The sequence below is a fragment of the Manacus vitellinus genome, unplaced genomic scaffold, assembly GCF_001715985.3.
Source record: "Manacus vitellinus isolate BGI_N305 unplaced genomic scaffold, ASM171598v3 scaffold_32_pilon, whole genome shotgun sequence".
In the NCBI taxonomy this organism is placed as follows: Eukaryota; Metazoa; Chordata; class Aves; order Passeriformes; family Pipridae; genus Manacus; species Manacus vitellinus.
In genome coordinates, this window is record NW_021940460.1 from 6403078 (window position 1) to 6420193 (window position 17116).

A 17116-nucleotide genomic window follows, 5' to 3' on the forward strand; every position below is an offset into this window, starting at 1 on the left:
CCCCCCGGGCAGAGATGCGGACACGCAGCGGCAGCGCTTCCCCTCGGGGGCGTGGGACAAGGGGAGGGGGGAGACGGGAATTAAGCCCCCGGGGGTGCGTCAGCCTTCCCCGGCATCGCACGGCAGAAGCGGCGCCAGCCCAAAAGCCGGCTGGGAGCGTGGCACGGAGCGGGGCACACGTGTCCTGTCGCTGTGCGGGAGCTGGGCACACTTTCCTCGTTGCCCTGAGGTTCCTCCTCCACCTCGGTGACACCGGCTGGCCAGACGTCTCACCAATGAGGTGCTGCGGCCGCGTCCTTCACCCCAAAGCATCCCCGGCAGGTGATGCCCGTCACCGTTTCCTTGGGCTGGAGGTTTCCAAACCTCTCACCCTGAGTCAGGATCCCCACAGACCACACTACCGGGGCTGATCGCACACCAAGCAAGGAAAAATATCTGATTGCCCTGCCAAAATAATGCTCTGCCCACAGCCCTGTTATCCTCCATCCCCCATGTCCCGTGTCTCGTCGCGAGAGGAGCTCCCCAACGCCTGGGATACCCCACCTCTGCCGTCTGGGGATTGTGGGAATTCACGATCCCGTAGCCACAGTTTTAGTTCTACCCTACGACTACGCTGCTTTTCCAGCCTCCCGTAATTTGATCGCTCCCCTGTTGCTTTTTGATGTCTCCACCAGAAGCTGCTGCACAGCCCTCGCTTCCATTCTGCCGGCAGGATGAGTCACCGTGTACACACCGATTAATGTCAAACTCTGCCTCTCCTCTGAGGTATTAATTTTGGATGAAATCTTCTACTTCCTCTTTGCTGAAACAGAAACGTGTGGTGCCTGAGCTTTCAGTCGCTGTCCTGGCTCTGGAGTGACGGACACTAAAACATCTACGAGTAATTGCACTGAGGAGGGGAGTAATTAAATCAGACCAGGAGAGGGGTGAGGTTCTTTTCCAGCCTAAACGATTCTATCACAGACTCAACTGATAGAAAAGCATCTGTTCATGCTGCAGAAATTTGCTTAAAAGCCGAGCAAGACAATGTAATTTCATAACAGTTACATGGCAGGGAGACACTGCCTGGAGTAATCTGCAGCCCTGAGTGCTCGGGGGATTATAAATAATCTCGTGTATTAGGACCTGAAGGATCTCGTAGGCTAATCTGTTACTGAGAAGACCAAATGCAAAGACATTTCTGTTTAGCATAAGATATGCTGAGGAAAGAGAGACATGCCTTGGAGACGTGCCGGGCTGCTCAGGGCACCGAGGAGAAAAATCATTTCACAATTAATTGAGTATAAAATTGCAGAGAGCCGATTTCCGAATGAGAAGTCATCTGCGGTACTTTAGCCTCAAAATTCTCGACTGCCCTTTTCCGTGGAGACAGCTCTGCCCTTCACCTGCCTTCAGGGAAAATCCCAGACCGTGGAGCACCTGAAAGCCCGGCCCTGTTTGCCCCAGAGGCTCCTCCATTCGCAGTGTTGTAGTTCTAAAGATGAACATTTGGCTCGGATCGGGAACAGGAATAGTTAAAATGTTTCTGGAGACTGGAGAGCTTTTACCTACCACTTCTGCATGGAAGGAATTTAAACCGTGATTGATTGAGCCTCTCGTTCAGGGACTTTGATCCCACTGCTGGAGCACTGGCAACAGTGCAAAGTACATGCAAAGTACTTTTTGGATCATTTTAGCCCAGATTTTACTTAATTTTACCAGGACTTCCCGTTGAGCTGTGGTTTTTTTACAAGCCCTGTTTCCAGCCTTTTCTCCCTTGTCTTCCTTCCTCTGCAACAATGGCATTAACCGGGGGCGGTTTTGGAACTGGAGGCTTCCAAGCCCAGTTACAAACAAGTCCCTTGACACCAAATCAGGCCAAATATTCAGCCACATGCCACAGGCTTGTCGTCCAGGCTCGTCCCAAAGGAACCCGCACAGAAGAGCGGGGACTCGAGCTGCCACAAGAGGTCCCTGCACGCCCGCTGGAGAACCGGGAGCCCGATCCGATGGGATTCTTCATTCACACCTTATTTGGAGATATTGCCTTTTTCACCCAGATTTCGAGAAGTTTTCCAAGCGTCCCCAAACGACCTCGTTTTCTGCAGGGAGGCAGCTCAGCCTGGTGACGGGTCGCTGCTGCTGCCTGTTCCCAGCAGGGCAGGGGACTCCTTACAGACGCCAGCAAGGACGTGCCCAGGTCCATCCCATAATGCCGTGGGGACCACAGCTGATCCCATAGCGGGGCTTTCCAGCAGCATCCAGGGTGTAAATCGAGGGGTACAGCAATTTTTTCAATAACCAAACAGTGGCTTTTGTCTCCCTCTCCCAGACTGGTGTTTCTCTGCAGCACATTTGAGAGGGAGAACCCATTTTCCACAGTAAAGAGCCATCAGTTTAGTGATAACCCAGCATTATGAATTCTTCCACACAAACTGTGTCCCCCCAGATGCTCCCCAGTACTCTTGGATGAGTGTTGGAGTGTGCTTTTGCAGCTCCACCACCCTTTACACAAGGAGGAGCCCGCTCTGCTCCCGAACATCATCCAGGGTTCTCCACAGCCAGCAAATGTGGGAGCTTCTGACGAGGCAAAAGTTATGCTCCTGTTTTTGGAAAGCCTCATTCTCTTAATCTGCCTCTCTGCATCCAGGGAGTCATAAAGCCCATCTGCTCATCTAATGCCAGACCTGGCTCACACCTGAAATAATCTGAGGAGTCCAAGAGCTCAAAACAAATCAAACAGCTTGGCTTCCAAACTTTAATTAGCTGTTGTCTCCATCCCTCTCTAAATTGTGTAACCACTCTGTCTGCTAGGCCATAGGAAGTCAGATGATATAGGAATGTTTTTCTTGAGATATCCACATCTTCTTTGAGGAAGTCTGTAACTCCACACTTATGAAAGGATCTGCTGTGCAAAATGCATGTTCTGCATGGCAAAGCATGCCCAGGCATTGCAGAGGCAGCTGTGAAGAGAGCTGAAATCAATGCAAACTTGAGCATCCACTCTTTCCAGCCAGCAGCACCCTCCTGATGTGGAAGCTGGATATTCTCCAGGTGGAACGGGGGATATACTTGCTGTAGACACAGGAGAAAGGGGTTTCAGTCTCTGTGAGTGTGGTGAGCAGCTCCAGGATTTAATGCAAGAAATGCCAGGGTGTGCATCACTTTACCACTGACCTCAGGAATTAAACTTGTCTGGCAGAAGAAATCACCTGGCCTTGCACCACAGCCCATCTGTTCACCCTGCTCAAGTCTGTGAGCTCAAACTCTCGAGGGAAGGCTCTTCCCTTCCTTTTCACAGTGTTTTGGCCAGCCCTGCAGGTGTTCTGCTGCCCAGGCTGGTCATCCTTCCCAAGAGCATTCCGTGAATAATGCAGTGTCTCCTGGGAGCTTTGCAGGGCTGGGGTGCTCTGGTGCCAGATACCACCTGCAGACCGGGCACAGCAGCTGCCTTCTGCAGCCTGGCATGTGGGAATGGCCCCCAAACCACCCACGTGACAAACAACCCCATGGCAGGTTGCTCTGGATGCTCCTGTGTTTGGCCTTCTTCCTTTTTCCCAGGACTGGAACTCTTTTTTTCTCAGGGCACAAGGGACCTGAAGAAGAAACCTGTGTCAGCAGCACATCCCTGAGGATGCTGCAGGCTCAACTGTTTCTCAAGGGCTTGGGCTGCGCCAGCTGTCATGATCCAGTGGCACGAAGGATGTGCTCTCTCCTCACTCCAGTTGCACAGGTATGCCATGGGATGAAAAAAATTCCATTGGCAGATGCGTTGACTGCCAAAACTCCTTCAAGCACAGCAGGATAGGCAGATCCTTACAGTCCTCCTCTGCTTTCAGTAGATGGCATGCCCCAGATTCGTCTACTGTCTGAACTATTTATCTTCTGCTATTAGTAAGATTTCAGGTTCCTTCTTTCCTTGTGGTGGGGCCAGGTGTCTGCCAGGCCTGTATCCCATCTCTCACCATTACCAGACATGAATGCTTAGGAAGAGAATGTGAAACACCACATGTTTACCCTATAAGCAAATGAATTCCCACTAAATATTTCTTTTCCCTTGTCTTCTTCCCTTGTGGGATAAACATTTTTTACCTGTTCACTAGTCTCAAGCTTAAGTAATGTTTGATGAATATGTGTGTGCTTTAAGGTTACATCATGATGTATACATGATTACATGGGTTTTTTTGCATTTCAGACAGGTTCAGAATGAGTCCTCCAAGGTGGAAGCATGTCCCAGCCCCTACACCCACTTCATGCAGCATTATACCTTGCTGAGCCCACTCAGTTCCTCCTGTGTTACAAATATAAGCACAGGAGCTTCCTAACTGCATCTCCTGCTGCTGCCGGCTCTGCAGCTTGGAACAGGTTAGGTTCCCTCCTGAATTCTCTCGTTATTAATATCACAAACCAAGCTGTTCTGAGAGCAGTGCCCCATTAATCATTTTAGCTCTGCTGCAGGTTTCACCTCGCTTCCTCTTCCTGTGACTGCACAGTTTTCATATGATTTGACTCCGTGGGTACTGCTCGTTAAAACTGGCAGGTCTGCCAGGGCAGGGGAGGGCCCTGAGCTGGGTGAGCTGGGGACAGGCAAAGATGGGACAGGGACACATCCACAGAGCCACAACTGCTTTACAGTGTGGAAAAAATGTGCTACACCAGCTGGTGTAGCAGGGAGGAGGTAGCAGGGGGCTTGAAGGGAGGAGAGTTACACCCCTTAAATCTTCGCCTCTAAACTTGAATTTCTGGAGCGCTGGCAGCACTGGAGAGCAAAAATGAAGATATCTGATAAAACACAAAGTCAGCTCAGCAGCCCATGTGAGTCAGCACCGATGTGGGTGGCAGGTCTGGTTGGAGACATTCGATGCCCACCTGGGCTCTGTTTGCGGTTGAGGGCACCACTTCCTTTTGCTCTCTTCCTTCCTATGTTTAATCCTGATCTGTGTTACAAGCAGAGGTCTAAATCACTCTGAGCAATTACCTCTGGGTTACCTAACAGAGGACCAAAACATGCTTACAGAGCATCTTCCTGAAAATCTGCCTCCAGTCCCATCCTGCTGCCTGAATCCCTCGAGGGGACTGTGTGTGTTCCCGAGTGCTGGCTCTCACACACACTAACCCAGCATCCCTGCAGCCAACCCAAACCTGCCCTCTGACATGCAATGCCCCTTTCCACTTTCTATCCTTTCCCATCATCTTTGCCTTCATCAGAGAAGGGCTTTTTGTTTTGCCTTTATCCCTTTGCATTTTACAAAAGCCCTTCCCTGGGTGCTCAGCTGCATCCAGCCACATCCAGCAGCATCCATGGGCACCCAGTGGTCAAACCAGCCCCGTAATATCAATGCCATCATATAGGATCAAGCTCCACCTGGCTCATCCCAAAGCCTCCCAAAGCTGCACACCTCTGTACCTACCCCTTTGCCTGTGCACTGCAGCTTTCCTCCCCGAGCAGATGTTTCTCCAGCGATTTCTGCTGAGTCAGAGAATGCCTCCACCAGGGCTGCTGCTTCTCCACGTGGGAACGCGCTTCTGGGGGAATAATTACAGAGAGTTTAAATACGGACGTTTGGCAGCCAAAATTACTTCACACTCAGGCTCCTGGCCAGGAGGGCAGAGCCCAGAAGCTGCTCATTGGTGCTGTGAGAAAATACCTCGTACCTGTGCCCATCGTGGGCGTGCATCCCCCGTGGGCCAGGATCATCCATACCCAGCAGCGTCCCAGCACCTGGATCTGAAGGAAGGGTGGTCACAGCTTGGTGGGTCCAAAAAAGTGACCTGCTTCCCAAACGAGCCAGCTTGCACTTACCCAGCATACCTGTGCCTGCCATCTTCTCCAGGCCATGCCCACCAAAGGATTTTTATCCCCCCCACTGCTGGATTTGGGAATGTGCCACGTGCAGAAAGCTGATCCCTGCGAACCTCTGGTTCTGCAAGGGAAATGCTGGAAGCACGCTGTTGGTAACTTTTCCCCCCCTTAGTATTTAAGGCATATTTTAAAGTTGTGAAACATACTGACTGTGAAATAGAGATAAGAACGAGAGTAGACACAAACAGCGTAGGCGTTACTCCTGGTTTTTTGCAACTCCCACTCTGTTATAAAAAATAGTGCAGAAAGCAGCACCCTGCTCCATGCCATCCTTCATGCTCCATGCAATGATGGGATCGTGTGCCTGGACACTGGTGACTGAAGCAGGAGCAGAGCTGGGCCGTAAGGCACGTGCAAAGGTGCTGAACACTTCACGTGCCTTAAAATCAGCAGAGAAAAATCTTACTGAAATATCGAATTAAGGAATTTTAAATGTTATTGAAGTATGTAAAAAGTAGTAATATCATTCTGAAGTGCTGCAAAAATACCTTTTGTTGAGCTAGAGTGCTTTCCATGGGGAGAAGGGGCAGTGGAAAGTTGCAGTGGGATGTCACTGCATCCACTCGAGTTTCTGTTCATGCTGCCCATGACGCACCCTGTCTTTACACCACACCTGCACCATAATTCCTATGTGTCCTCAGTTCTTTTGCAACTCTAAACCCAAGCAAAATGCACTTAATTAGGCACAGACCAGTTGCAGAAATCAGATAAAAGTCCCTGGCAGGAGGCCGCTTCCAGGAGATGCATCTCCTGACAGATGGGGACGTTGTGCAACGCGGGGAGAGCATCACCAGCCGTGGGCTGGCAGCGGGCAGAGCACTTGTGGTGAGACACCAGGGTGTCACCTCAGAGGAGAAAGTCGCAGACGGCAGCGGTGGTGGCTTTCTGAGCTGGGGGACAGGTGACAGAACCCCCCCAGCAGGACCAGGTGAGTACCCACCAATGCTTCTCCCAAGGGCCCTGGGAGCGGGGCAGTGTTGCAGCAGGGATTTGCAGGAGCAAGTCACCACCCTGTACTGAAACCTGCTCAAATGGCCCCCACTCTGCTCCATTTCTTGCTTTTTTTTCTCTGAAACAGAGAGGGAGATTCCTAATCAGCCTCTCAACTGATTGCTAAGGCAGGGAGAGCATTAAGGACTGAGGGTTTTCTCACTTTTCTAGCCCAAGAGGTATTTTGGGCAGGGATTAATGCTTTCATGGCAATTAGCATGAATAACATCTCTGCAAAAATTTTAGAGAGGTTTTCAAGATGCTGAAGTGGCTCTTTAGACCCAATTTGGGGGAGACAGGGGATAAGGCAGCAGCACCTCCCCATAAATAATTGCATTTATTTACAACAGTCATTAATCATATCTCCTGACTAACCCTGTACTGCAGTTTAATGGGACACAGGGCTCAAAACAAAAAGTGGGTTAAGTCAGAGGAGAAAAGGACAGAGGAATGGACTTCAGGTTTGGACACAAAGTTAAAAAAGGGGGTGAAATGGGCGTTTTCCACCAGCTGAGGGTTTTTTCATGCTGTATCAGGAATTTGGGACCTCTTAAGTGCCTGGTGTTGACCAGCTCCCAGCAGCCACCGGCATGGACAGCGATGACACCAACACCGTCACCGCCGAGGTCTGCAGGGAGGACGACGTTGGAGATGGAGAGTGAGTACCTGGTGGTGGTGGTGGGGAGCCAGGTGATTGTGTGCCCACCTCCCCACCTCTCCCACAGGCTCCTGGAGGTGATGGTGGCTGGTTACCCAGTGCTGCTGGTGAGGAACAGGAAGGAGTTCAGCGCCCTGGGCAGCAAATGTCCCCACTATGGTGCCCCGCTCAGCAAAGGTAACCCCAGCTCGGGGCAGGGGGAGAAGCCACGTTGAGGAGGTTGGTTCTCACTGCCCAGCTGTGGGGGGTTTCTGTTGCAGGGGTCTTGAGAGGGGAGAGGCTGCGCTGCCCCTGGCACGGCGCCTGCTTTAACATCAGAACTGGGGACATCGAGGAATACCCTTCTCTGGACTGTATCTCCTGCTTTAAGGTGACCTCTTGGCTTTTTCTCCTCCCATCTCAGGCTGTGTCCTCTGCACCTCTCACATTCATTCTCTCTCACAAGCTCTGTATTCCTGACACCAGCTGAAAGCCCCCTGCCCTGGCCACCCCTCTGTAGTCCAGGTCATACAGAGCTACAAGACACGGGATGATTTCTTGGGATCTTGTAACTCCCTGCCCTAAAGCTCCTTTGAATCAAAGGTGATGCCATATATCCTGGTGTCCCTCACAGCCAGCACAGCTCTTGTGGGAAATAAAAATGGTTTACACCTCTTCCTGAGTGCTCTTGGAATGAGGAGGAAAGCTCAGCATCATTTGACATCCAAGATCAGAGTTAGGTGAGCTCCTAACACAACCCCATGGATGCAGCACTTAAATGCCCTCTCCTTGCCCCCTTCAGGTAACAGTGGAAGATGGAAAGGTGTTTGTTACAGCAAAAAAGAAGGTACTGAACCTTACCTGCTGCCACTGAGCACGAGTAGCACCTTGGGCTGGGCATGACTTCAGCTTTTCTCATTTTTTTCTAGGACCTTGAAAACAGCCTGAGGGTGAAGGACAGAAGCAGGCGGTGCCTTGTCAACCAGAACACGATGCTGCTGCTGGGGGGAGGTCAGTGAAGGGGTCTGTGCTGTGCCCTCTCCACACGCTGTGAGCTGCCACTCTCTTCTCCAGGGAGGGCTTACCTGCTCCTCCTACTCCACGGTGGTGTGTAAGAGGGCTGAGATGAGCATCTCCTCTAGGTGTGGCTGCCCTGGTGTGCGCAGAGACGCTTCGCCAGGAGGGTTTTACTGGCAGGATCATCATGGCCACTAAAGAGAAGCATGTTCCATACGACAAGTCCAAACTGAGCAAGGTTTGTGTGTGACAAGGGCAAGGACTGTGCCTGGGCACCCCGTGGGACGTGGCCCACGCTGAGGGCCAGGCTGAGCAACTGAGTGAGCCGTGCTGGCAAAGCAGGAGTGCTGAGGTACTCACGGGGAACAGGGGTAAAAATTCCAGAAAACATCTCACTTCTCCCTCCCAGGAAGTCTTTGGTCAGAGTCCACTACAAGTTGACGGTTTTCTCTCCTTTTACTGAGTTCTTCCCGCTAGAGTTTGAGTTGATGGTTTTTCTGAGGGAGAACAAGAGGCTGGGGATGGGGCAGTGTGGGGAGCTGTGATTGACCAATGGGAAATTTACCTCTTATGTAAACTGGTTTACCAGTAAACACTGAAGGAAAATTGCTGTTTGTAAGAAATGCTTTATTTCACATTTCTCTTGTGCTTTCAGGAAATGGACTTGAAAGCTGAGGACATCTACCTGAGGAAACCTGAATTCCTTGATGCTCAGGGCATAGAGTTCTGGACAGAGAAAGAGGTACCAGAGAAGCTGAGCTTAGTCTTCAATCGTTGATCCTGTTCCTGCCATGGTGAGGGGAAAATATTCCTTACTATAAGGGTGGTGAGGCCCTGGCACAGATTTCCCAGAGAAGCTGTGGCTGCCCCTGTATCCCTGGAAGTGTTCAAGGCCAGGTTGGACAGGGCTTGGAGCAACCTGGGATAGTGGAAGGTGTCCCTGCCCCTGGTAGGGGAGTGGAATGAGATGGTTTTTAAGGTTCTTTCCAACCCAAACCATTCTATGATTCTATAAATTAGAGCTCTCCTAAATACACGTGTTATCTTCTGGGACAGCATTCCCAGGCCAGTGCTACGGATGGTGTCCATACCTTGGGTGTAACACTGGTCTGTGCAGCCCATGGATGGACCTTTAGGAAGTGGGAGAGAGGACCCCAGCATCCCTCATCTCACCTGAGTGTCCAGAAACCAGGCACACGGCCACAGGCAAGACAGGCAGGACACCAGTGGGTCAGAGGTGCCTGCCTGATCTCTGACCCCTCTCTCCTGCAGGCAGTGTCGGTGGATTTCCAGAAGCAGCAGGTCCACTTCATGGATGGTTCCTCTCAGAAATACCATCAACTGCTCATTGCAACAGGCAGCCAGTGAGTGCACAAAGCATTTGCCACACACAGAATTAGAGGCAGGACAGGATGGGTCAACACTGGGACGTGGAATTGGAGTTGTTTGAGGGAGGTGGTAGGAAATGAGATGAAAGGACAGGATGGGATGACACAGCCATGGGCTTGTGCTCCCTCCTCGTTCTTTCTGCTTGATTTCTGATCATGAGATGCATCTGGATTTTCTCTCTTTCAGCTCCAGCTACCTCAAAGTCCCAGGTGCAGACCTGCAGAACGTGTGCGTTCTCCAAACCCCAGAAGACTCCAGCAAGATCTTGGAGCTGGCAGCTGGGAAGAATCTGGTGATCGTAGGAGCTTCATTCGTAGGTACCAGGCTGGAGTGGGTATCAAGCTATCAGTGAGCACTTCTGTTGCCTGTGCAGATTAACCAGAGGCCCTCAGGGAAGGGATGCTCATTTTCTACCCAGCTGGGATCCTCCCTGGAGCCCTGTAGCTGCTGGGGGTGTGCATTACGCAGCACCCACTCGTTCTTTCCTCTGATAGCCAGAAACTTTGAGAGCTATAAACAATTCCTGCACAAGGACAGAGGGAAATGTGCCTTATAAAAGGTCACTGTCCTTCAGAGGAGCTGGATTCCTCAGAAGCATTGGGAAAGCGAGGAGGCAAGGCACAGAAAGGGGGCTATTTTGTTCAAAACCAGGAGCTGCTCTTTGCATTTCCTAATATCCAGGTCTGTAGTGCACAAGAACAAAGACAGTGGGGAGCTAAATACCTCAGCCCAGAAATGCATAGCAAAGCAGTTAAGCACTGGCAACACATCAGATTTGCTCTCCTGGAAGGGGAAAAGATTTCCAAGCAGGAGGATACAGGTTGATGCTTGCAGCAGGCTTACCTTGGGCATGCCTTTCCCTTGCAGGAATGGAGGTGGCTGCCTTCCTCTCAGACAAGGCTGGTACCGTCTCAGTGGTGGAAAGAGAGGAGTTCCCTTTCCAGCACGCTCTGGGTCCTCAGGTTGGAGGCGTCGCCATGAAGGTTAGGAAAACCTGGCACTAAATTCCAGGAGGGAGAACACACATTATCCAGGCAGCCCAGTGATCCACGACAGCCCAGGAAACCTCGCCCCTGTGCTGAGTCATAACTCTGTGTGCCCAGCACCAGCCTCACACATGGCTGGTCCCAACCTCCCCACGCACACATCACACTCCCCAGCCCTGCTTCATCCCAAACCCACCTCACACACCAGTCCTGACTGAGACTGCAGAGAAAAGCCAGGCTTCCAGGGTCCCTGCAACAGCCAGGGACACAAATGGAACCTCTCTGCAGCCTGGAGCAGCAGCTGTGCTGTCTGCCTGGGTTTTGGCTGGGCAGAGCTGTTTTTATAGCAGTACAGCCTGGAATTTCCTAATGAATACTGAAACCAGTCCTTTTCAGATGCTGCAAAATAAAGGGGTGAAGTTCCACATGAAATCAGAACTCTGTGAGCTGAAAGGAAAGTATGGAAAGGTCAGTCATGCCTCTGTGATCCCTGAACTACTAATTTTAGGGGAAAAAATCCCAAACTGAGGTATAACCCAGTGTCTACATCTCGACTGTCCTCTCCCATGTCTAGACCCTCCCTTTCTTTTCACTGAGTACAGCTCTGGGCTCAAAGGGCACCAGTAAGTGTTCCTCTCTCAGGGACAGCAGTGTGATTTTCTTTTGCATTCCCAGCAACACACATTAGTTGGACAAGGTGATCCGAACCTGGGGAAGAAAAAAGACAGCAAAGAATGAAGCAGCAGGGAGGCTGTCGGAATTAGGACAGTGTTTTTAACCCTTTATTAATGATTCTTCCTTCTCTCCTAGGTCACAGAGGCTGTTCTTGCCAACGGAGAGAAATTACCTGCAGATGTGGTAGTGGTGGGAATAGGTAAGAGACCCCACTTGGGAGAGTGAGGCTCTTTGGGAATGGGGAGAACAGTCAGCAAGCCCAGAACACCACAGTTCATTCCCAGGACACCATTCCCTGCAGTCTCTTTCCCGTTCTGTTATCATCCAGCCCTTCCTCCTGGCCCCAAACACCTGCAGAAAGTCAGCAGTTCATGAACAAGCACTTGGCCTTGGAGGAAGGGAGCCAGTTACACTCTCAGAGTGCCTTTGGCTCACTTGCTGAGCTCCATAGGTCACTGCTGTGTTACTGGAGCGTGCTGTGTCCTGGGCCCTGGTTTTATTGCCCCTGGATTAGCTCAGCACCAGCCCAGGCACAGCTCGTGCTCTGAGTGCTGAACAGAGCAAGTGCTCTGCTCTGAGCAGGCTGAGCAGGCAGCATGGGCACATGTTTGCTGTGGGACCAGATTTCCTCCCTGCCTTTTGTCCCTGCTCCTCTCCCTGCAGGGTCGACCCCCAGCTCAGCATTTCTGAAGGGCACCTCCATTGCCAGAGATGACAAAGGTGCCATCCTGGTGGATCTGGTGAGTGCCAGCCGAGTATTCCGGGTCCAACCCCATCCCTCCACTCTCATCCTTGCACTAACTGCTCTTTGTCCCCTTAGCACATGCAAACCAACATCCCAAATGTCTTCGCTGCGGGGGACGTGGTGTCCTTTCCAGTAGCGCTTCTCAAGGGGGACCGGTCCAGCATCCATCACCAACAAGTGGCTGAGGCCCACGGTGAGAGCTCAGCCACCTCACTTTCCAGCTCCCCTGAAGGAGGGAATGGGGCAGAAGGGACAGGGCAGGATAACAAGAGGCAGAGAACACTTCTTTGAGCACCTTCGAGAAAAATATTTCCTCTGTTGTCTCGTCACAGGTCACGTTGCTGCCTTAAACATGCTGAAGAAAGAGAAGGAGTTGCACACCGTTCCCTTCTTCTGGACCACGTTGCTTGGGAAAAGCATCCGCTATGCAGGTAGGAGGGGGCAGAGAGGTGGGAACAGCAGAACTTCTTCCCTGCCCATTGCTCACCCCCCAGCTGGGTCTGGGTTTGTAAACACGGTGGTTGCAGAGTTCACCTGAAGCATCTCAAGTTTTGGACTGGCTGCCATGGTGAGTTTGAGCTCTGGGCCTGAATGTTACCCAGAGCTCTTGTTCTTCGCTGATCTCAAGTTTTTTAGAGGTCACAAAGGAGGAAGGACCTCCCCCTCTGAGCCAAGGAAAGGCTCAGGGTCACGATGCAATTGTGCAGCTCTGCATCAGTTCTGCTTGCCCAGGGCCTTCATGCCTGCTCCCCAGCTCTGCCCCAGCCAGTCACTGTGCCCTCTGTCCCTACCTGTGATGGCTCTGAGGTGGATGGGTGGCAGCTGCTGTGCCAGGTCTCCCTGAGCAGGCTGTGACATTCTCTCTCACAGGCTGTGGAAAGGGATACACGGACACTGTTGTGAAGGGCAGCCTGGAGCAACAGAAGTTCCTGATCTTTTACCTCAAGTGAGTGAATCCATGGCCAGTCCATGCCCTGACACAGCACTGCTGCGGGAACAGGGCAAGGTTCTCTCCCTTACAGCCTGCAGAGATTCCGCAGAGGCTCCACATCACCTCCTGTGGCTGCTGGGCGCTGAACCAGCAGTGAGATGGTTCCAGAGAAAACCAAAGCAGGGCAGGGAAGGAGAAGAGGATGAGCTTCAATGGAGACACCAGCTGGGCAGGGAGCCTGGGACACGTCTCCTCTCCCTCTGCCCCGCTGCTCCCAGGCTCAGTGCCCAGCTCCCAGCAGTGCCAGGCGATCTGCCACAAGTCCCTGTGCATCCTGCAGCACCAGCCACTCTGCCCTAAGCCCTCTGAAATACAGCTGGTCTCCAGTCAGGGTGCCACGAGGACGCTGCTGTGCTGAGCTATGTACACTGAGGAGATCCACATTCTTCCTCTTTCCCTCTCAGGGATGGCCATGTGACAGCAGCTGCCAGCCTGAACTGCGACCCCATGGTGTCTCTCATTGCAGAAGTTTTATACTTGGGGAAACTAATCTCCAAAGAAGAAGCAGAGTAAGTGACAGCCTGGCTGAGCTGGTGGGTGGCTCTGTGCTGCTCCCCATGCTGGCAGAGCCCACTGAGAGACACAAAGCCCGGATGAGTTTCGGCAAATCCTCGACCTTCCTCTTGTTTGCAGGGCCTGTGACATCGGCAACATATCCTCGCTGGCACAAACCTGAGCTTGGTACCTGCCCCTGTGAGGGGCACATACCCAAGGGTTAACAGCTCCACATCCTCCTGTCCTGGAGAAATAAAACCATCAGCAAAGCCGAAATCAGCACCTGCATTTTGCGTTTGCAGACTCGCTCCTCGCTCGTGTGCTGGGGCAAAGCACAGCAGAGCTTTCCCTCTTCTTCTGGTGATCTGCTGGGCTGGAAAAGAGGAGGTTGCCTGTGGCCTGAGGCTTAGCTGGGAGTCTGTGCAGGCAGCAGCCACCACACATCCACAGATCCACCCGCCACAGATAAAACCAGCTCCTCCTGTTCCTTCCCTGTTGGCAGGGAGCTTTCATCCAGCACACCGGTCACGCTGACCTTCTCCTTTGCAAAAGCACATTTCCCCAGCAAGGGGAGCTGTGAGCGAGACAAGCTGCTCTCCCGGCCGGGAACAGGGTGGTCTGTGCGCAGGAACTCGCACGGAATACCCTGCCCCTAAGAACAGAAATGCCACCCGACCTCTGAGCCAGCAGCACCTGCTGGCACTGTCACTGCCGTCTTGAATATTGCATTAGCTGCCGCAGCGAGCGCTTCCCACCCCTGACAGCAGCCAGCCTCCGGCAGAGAAATCCCAGCTCCAGTCAGCATCCCCTCTCCTGCCACGTCCCTGCGTGCTGGATGCTTCGGGGAGGTGGACAGATGCTGGAGGAAAGAGTCATCCAGTTTTTTGCAAGGCAACAGCGAGCGAGGCTGTGCTTTCTACAGGAAACCCTGCACTTACTCAGCAGTCACATGGGGCTTTGCAAGAGGAAGGGTAAGTCCTAGGAGCTGGGCAAGTTCCCACAGGGACACTTACTGTCAGCCTAAAACCCCTCTGGTTTTACATGAGCTGCAGGATAGCCAGAGCCTGAGCCCTCTGCTCAGCAGATGAGATACTGCAGAACTGGTTTTGTGTTAAATACACAAACTTGCCCTCTGGCACCTTCTCGCATATGAATTTGACCTGAAATATGACGTTTTGCATTTCCTGACCCCGTGGGCTCGGTGCTTCTGCTCAGGGCAACTCTCTGCCCTGAAATAGCCACATCTTACCATGGGGTTTCAGCAGTGCAGGTTATTCCTTCACGACAAATTTATGCATTCCCTGTATCCCGAGGCACACGAGGGCAGAGGTGCTGGTGGCCAGAGCACCAGCTCCCATCCCTATCAAGCTGTGCTGCATAAGAAGGGGAGTAAGCCCAGGAAGCTGCTCCTCCCTGCCCTTGGGCACTCTGCACACACACACACACCCACCCACACCCACGACTTTCTGCCCCCTCAGTGCACTCCAGGAGGTGTTGGCCACTGAGCAGGTGCCAGTTGTTTTGTATGGACTTGCAGCAGGGCAGCCGTGGTGGAAGAGACAGGCTCTGCCTCAAGCTGGAGGAACTAATCCCAGGGGGGTTCAGCAGCCCCACTCCCTCTGGGTGACAACCACCCCAAAGAAATTCAGCTTCTCGTAGCCATCAGGAAGCACAAGCCAAGAAGAGCAGCTTTGTGTAAGAAGGAAAGACCCCAGGACAACAGATTTGCTCCACTTCTACCACTTAATGGACACCAGGCTGCTTTCTGTGCTTTGCTGGGTGCCAAAATTGGGAACAGCCCTGCCTTGGGCGGCTGGAGCCCAGGCAGGCAGAGATTGTGCAGACATTTCAGCACAGGCCGTTCCTCCCTGCCCGCCCTCAGAGCTGGGATGAGCTGTGCTCTTCCTGGCAGGCCCCGAGCAGCAGTGCCTGGACACTCCCCTGATTCCCAGCCACCAAGGCAGCCTGGGGGGTGGTGGTCCTGGCAGACCCGTGGGAAAGGCACCTCCCGGAGTGCAGAGGCTCCCTGGAGCCCTTGCTGTGGCCACACAGAGCTTCTCTCTCACTCAGTGCAAGGCAGGGAGGGGTTGCCATCCCTGGAGAGCAGCTTCCAGGTTCCTTTCAGAGAAGTCTTCTGCTTCTATCCACCAACGAGGCAGAGCTTGGACCATGGAGGAGCCTTGCAAGATTCACCCGGGCCCCTCTCAGTGCTGCTGGCTCCAAAATACCTGGAATCCTGGTGCTGCCCCAGGGCCAGCCACAGTCAGGGCTGCTCAGCCTCACAGGACAGATAGTGGTTCCGGGAACAGACGTCCAGAGGCTCCAGAGCTGCGCGTGACTCGGACCTGAGTCACCCTCTCCCAGTGGCCCGGCCCCACCGCAGCCGGCCCTGACCCGCACCAGGGCAGCGTGGGTGTGGAGCCAGCCCTCTCCCCAGGCTCCATCCCACTGCCTGGCATGTCGCAGGATTAATCCAGCTCCTGAGCTCAACAGCAGGTCAGACCTGTGGGCTACGCCCAGCCTTGGCTCACCTCTGGCTCGGGGCAAACCCAGGGGACCTGAACAACCAACCCTCCACCTGCAGACCCCAATGGGGCATCAGGGATTGAGCTCTGGTGCTGTGGTCCCCCCAGCACCCCAAAGGGTTTACAACCCCCACCATCTACCCACCAGGCAAGTCCGGGCACCCCATGGGCAACAAACTTCCTAAAACTGAACTGTTGAGCAAAACAGAAAGTTTAATGCCTCTTTTGGTCTCCTCTCAGCTCAGTGACACCCCACTGCAGCGGGACCCCGCTGATAGGGCTGCCTGGCAATCCCCCAGCCAAGGCTCTGTCTGGAGGCTGTGGAGAGACTTCTTCATCCCGGCTGGACTCATCCTCAGCCCTCAAATCCACAGGACGCTTCAGACTGGCTGATCCTGGTCACTCGGGGCACGGGTCTGGCTGGCATCCAAGGTCCCAGTGACAAGAAGAGAGTGGCTACATTCAACAGTTCTTCAACTGGCAGCTTTAGCTACTGGAGAAGGACATAAAGCTTGCCACTGAAGAACTGGTGCTGGTTAGCCAGGAGCAAGGGGGCATGGAAGCACCTGGAAGGGAAATACATGGATCAGAGCCGGGATCAAACCACGCGAGCCATCACCCACAGCACTAGGGCTGCTCCTCTCCCCCACTCCAACACCAGGTCCTGATCTACCACCTTGTCTTCCCCCCAAGGAAGCTCCTCGGGGCTGAAATCCCCCCCATCGCATGGAATCCAGAGGCAGCTCCGACCTCAACCCTTCCCTCTCCCAAAGCAGGTGGTGCATGAGCTCCAGCACCTGCAGCCGGCCCTAAACCACGAGTGA

General features: G+C 53.1%; 1 protein-coding gene across 1 annotated transcript; it reads left to right on the forward strand.

Moving 5' to 3' along the window:
• The first annotated feature begins 7422 nt into the window (after positions 1-7422).
• LOC103763747 (apoptosis-inducing factor 3-like) lies at positions 7423-14033 on the forward strand. Its single transcript, XM_008930550.3, has 18 exons — positions 7423-7490; positions 7558-7667; positions 7751-7860; positions 8272-8316; positions 8399-8480; positions 8612-8724; positions 9142-9228; positions 9759-9850; positions 10062-10192; positions 10743-10858; positions 11258-11329; positions 11672-11735; positions 12200-12276; positions 12357-12474; positions 12614-12712; positions 13152-13227; positions 13677-13781; positions 13906-14033. Exons 1-18 carry the CDS (start codon positions 7423-7425, stop codon positions 13946-13948), a joined length of 1608 nt encoding a protein of 535 aa, XP_008928798.1. The 3' UTR covers positions 13949-14033.
• The last annotated feature ends 3083 nt before the right edge of the window (positions 14034-17116 follow it).

Bases quoted from the DNA above. Each gene is read 5' to 3' on its own strand.
- LOC103763747 (XM_008930550.3), top strand. From the start codon at position 7,423: ATGGACAGCGATGACACCAACACCGTCACCGCCGAGGTCTGCAGGGAG. The intron at 9,851-10,061 runs GTGAGTGCACAA...TCTCTCTTTCAG, and splicing joins CTCATTGCAACAGGCAGCCA to CTCCAGCTACCTCAAAGTCC. The intron at 12,713-13,151 runs GTAGGAGGGGGC...TCTCTCTCACAG, and splicing joins GAAAAGCATCCGCTATGCAG to GCTGTGGAAAGGGATACACG.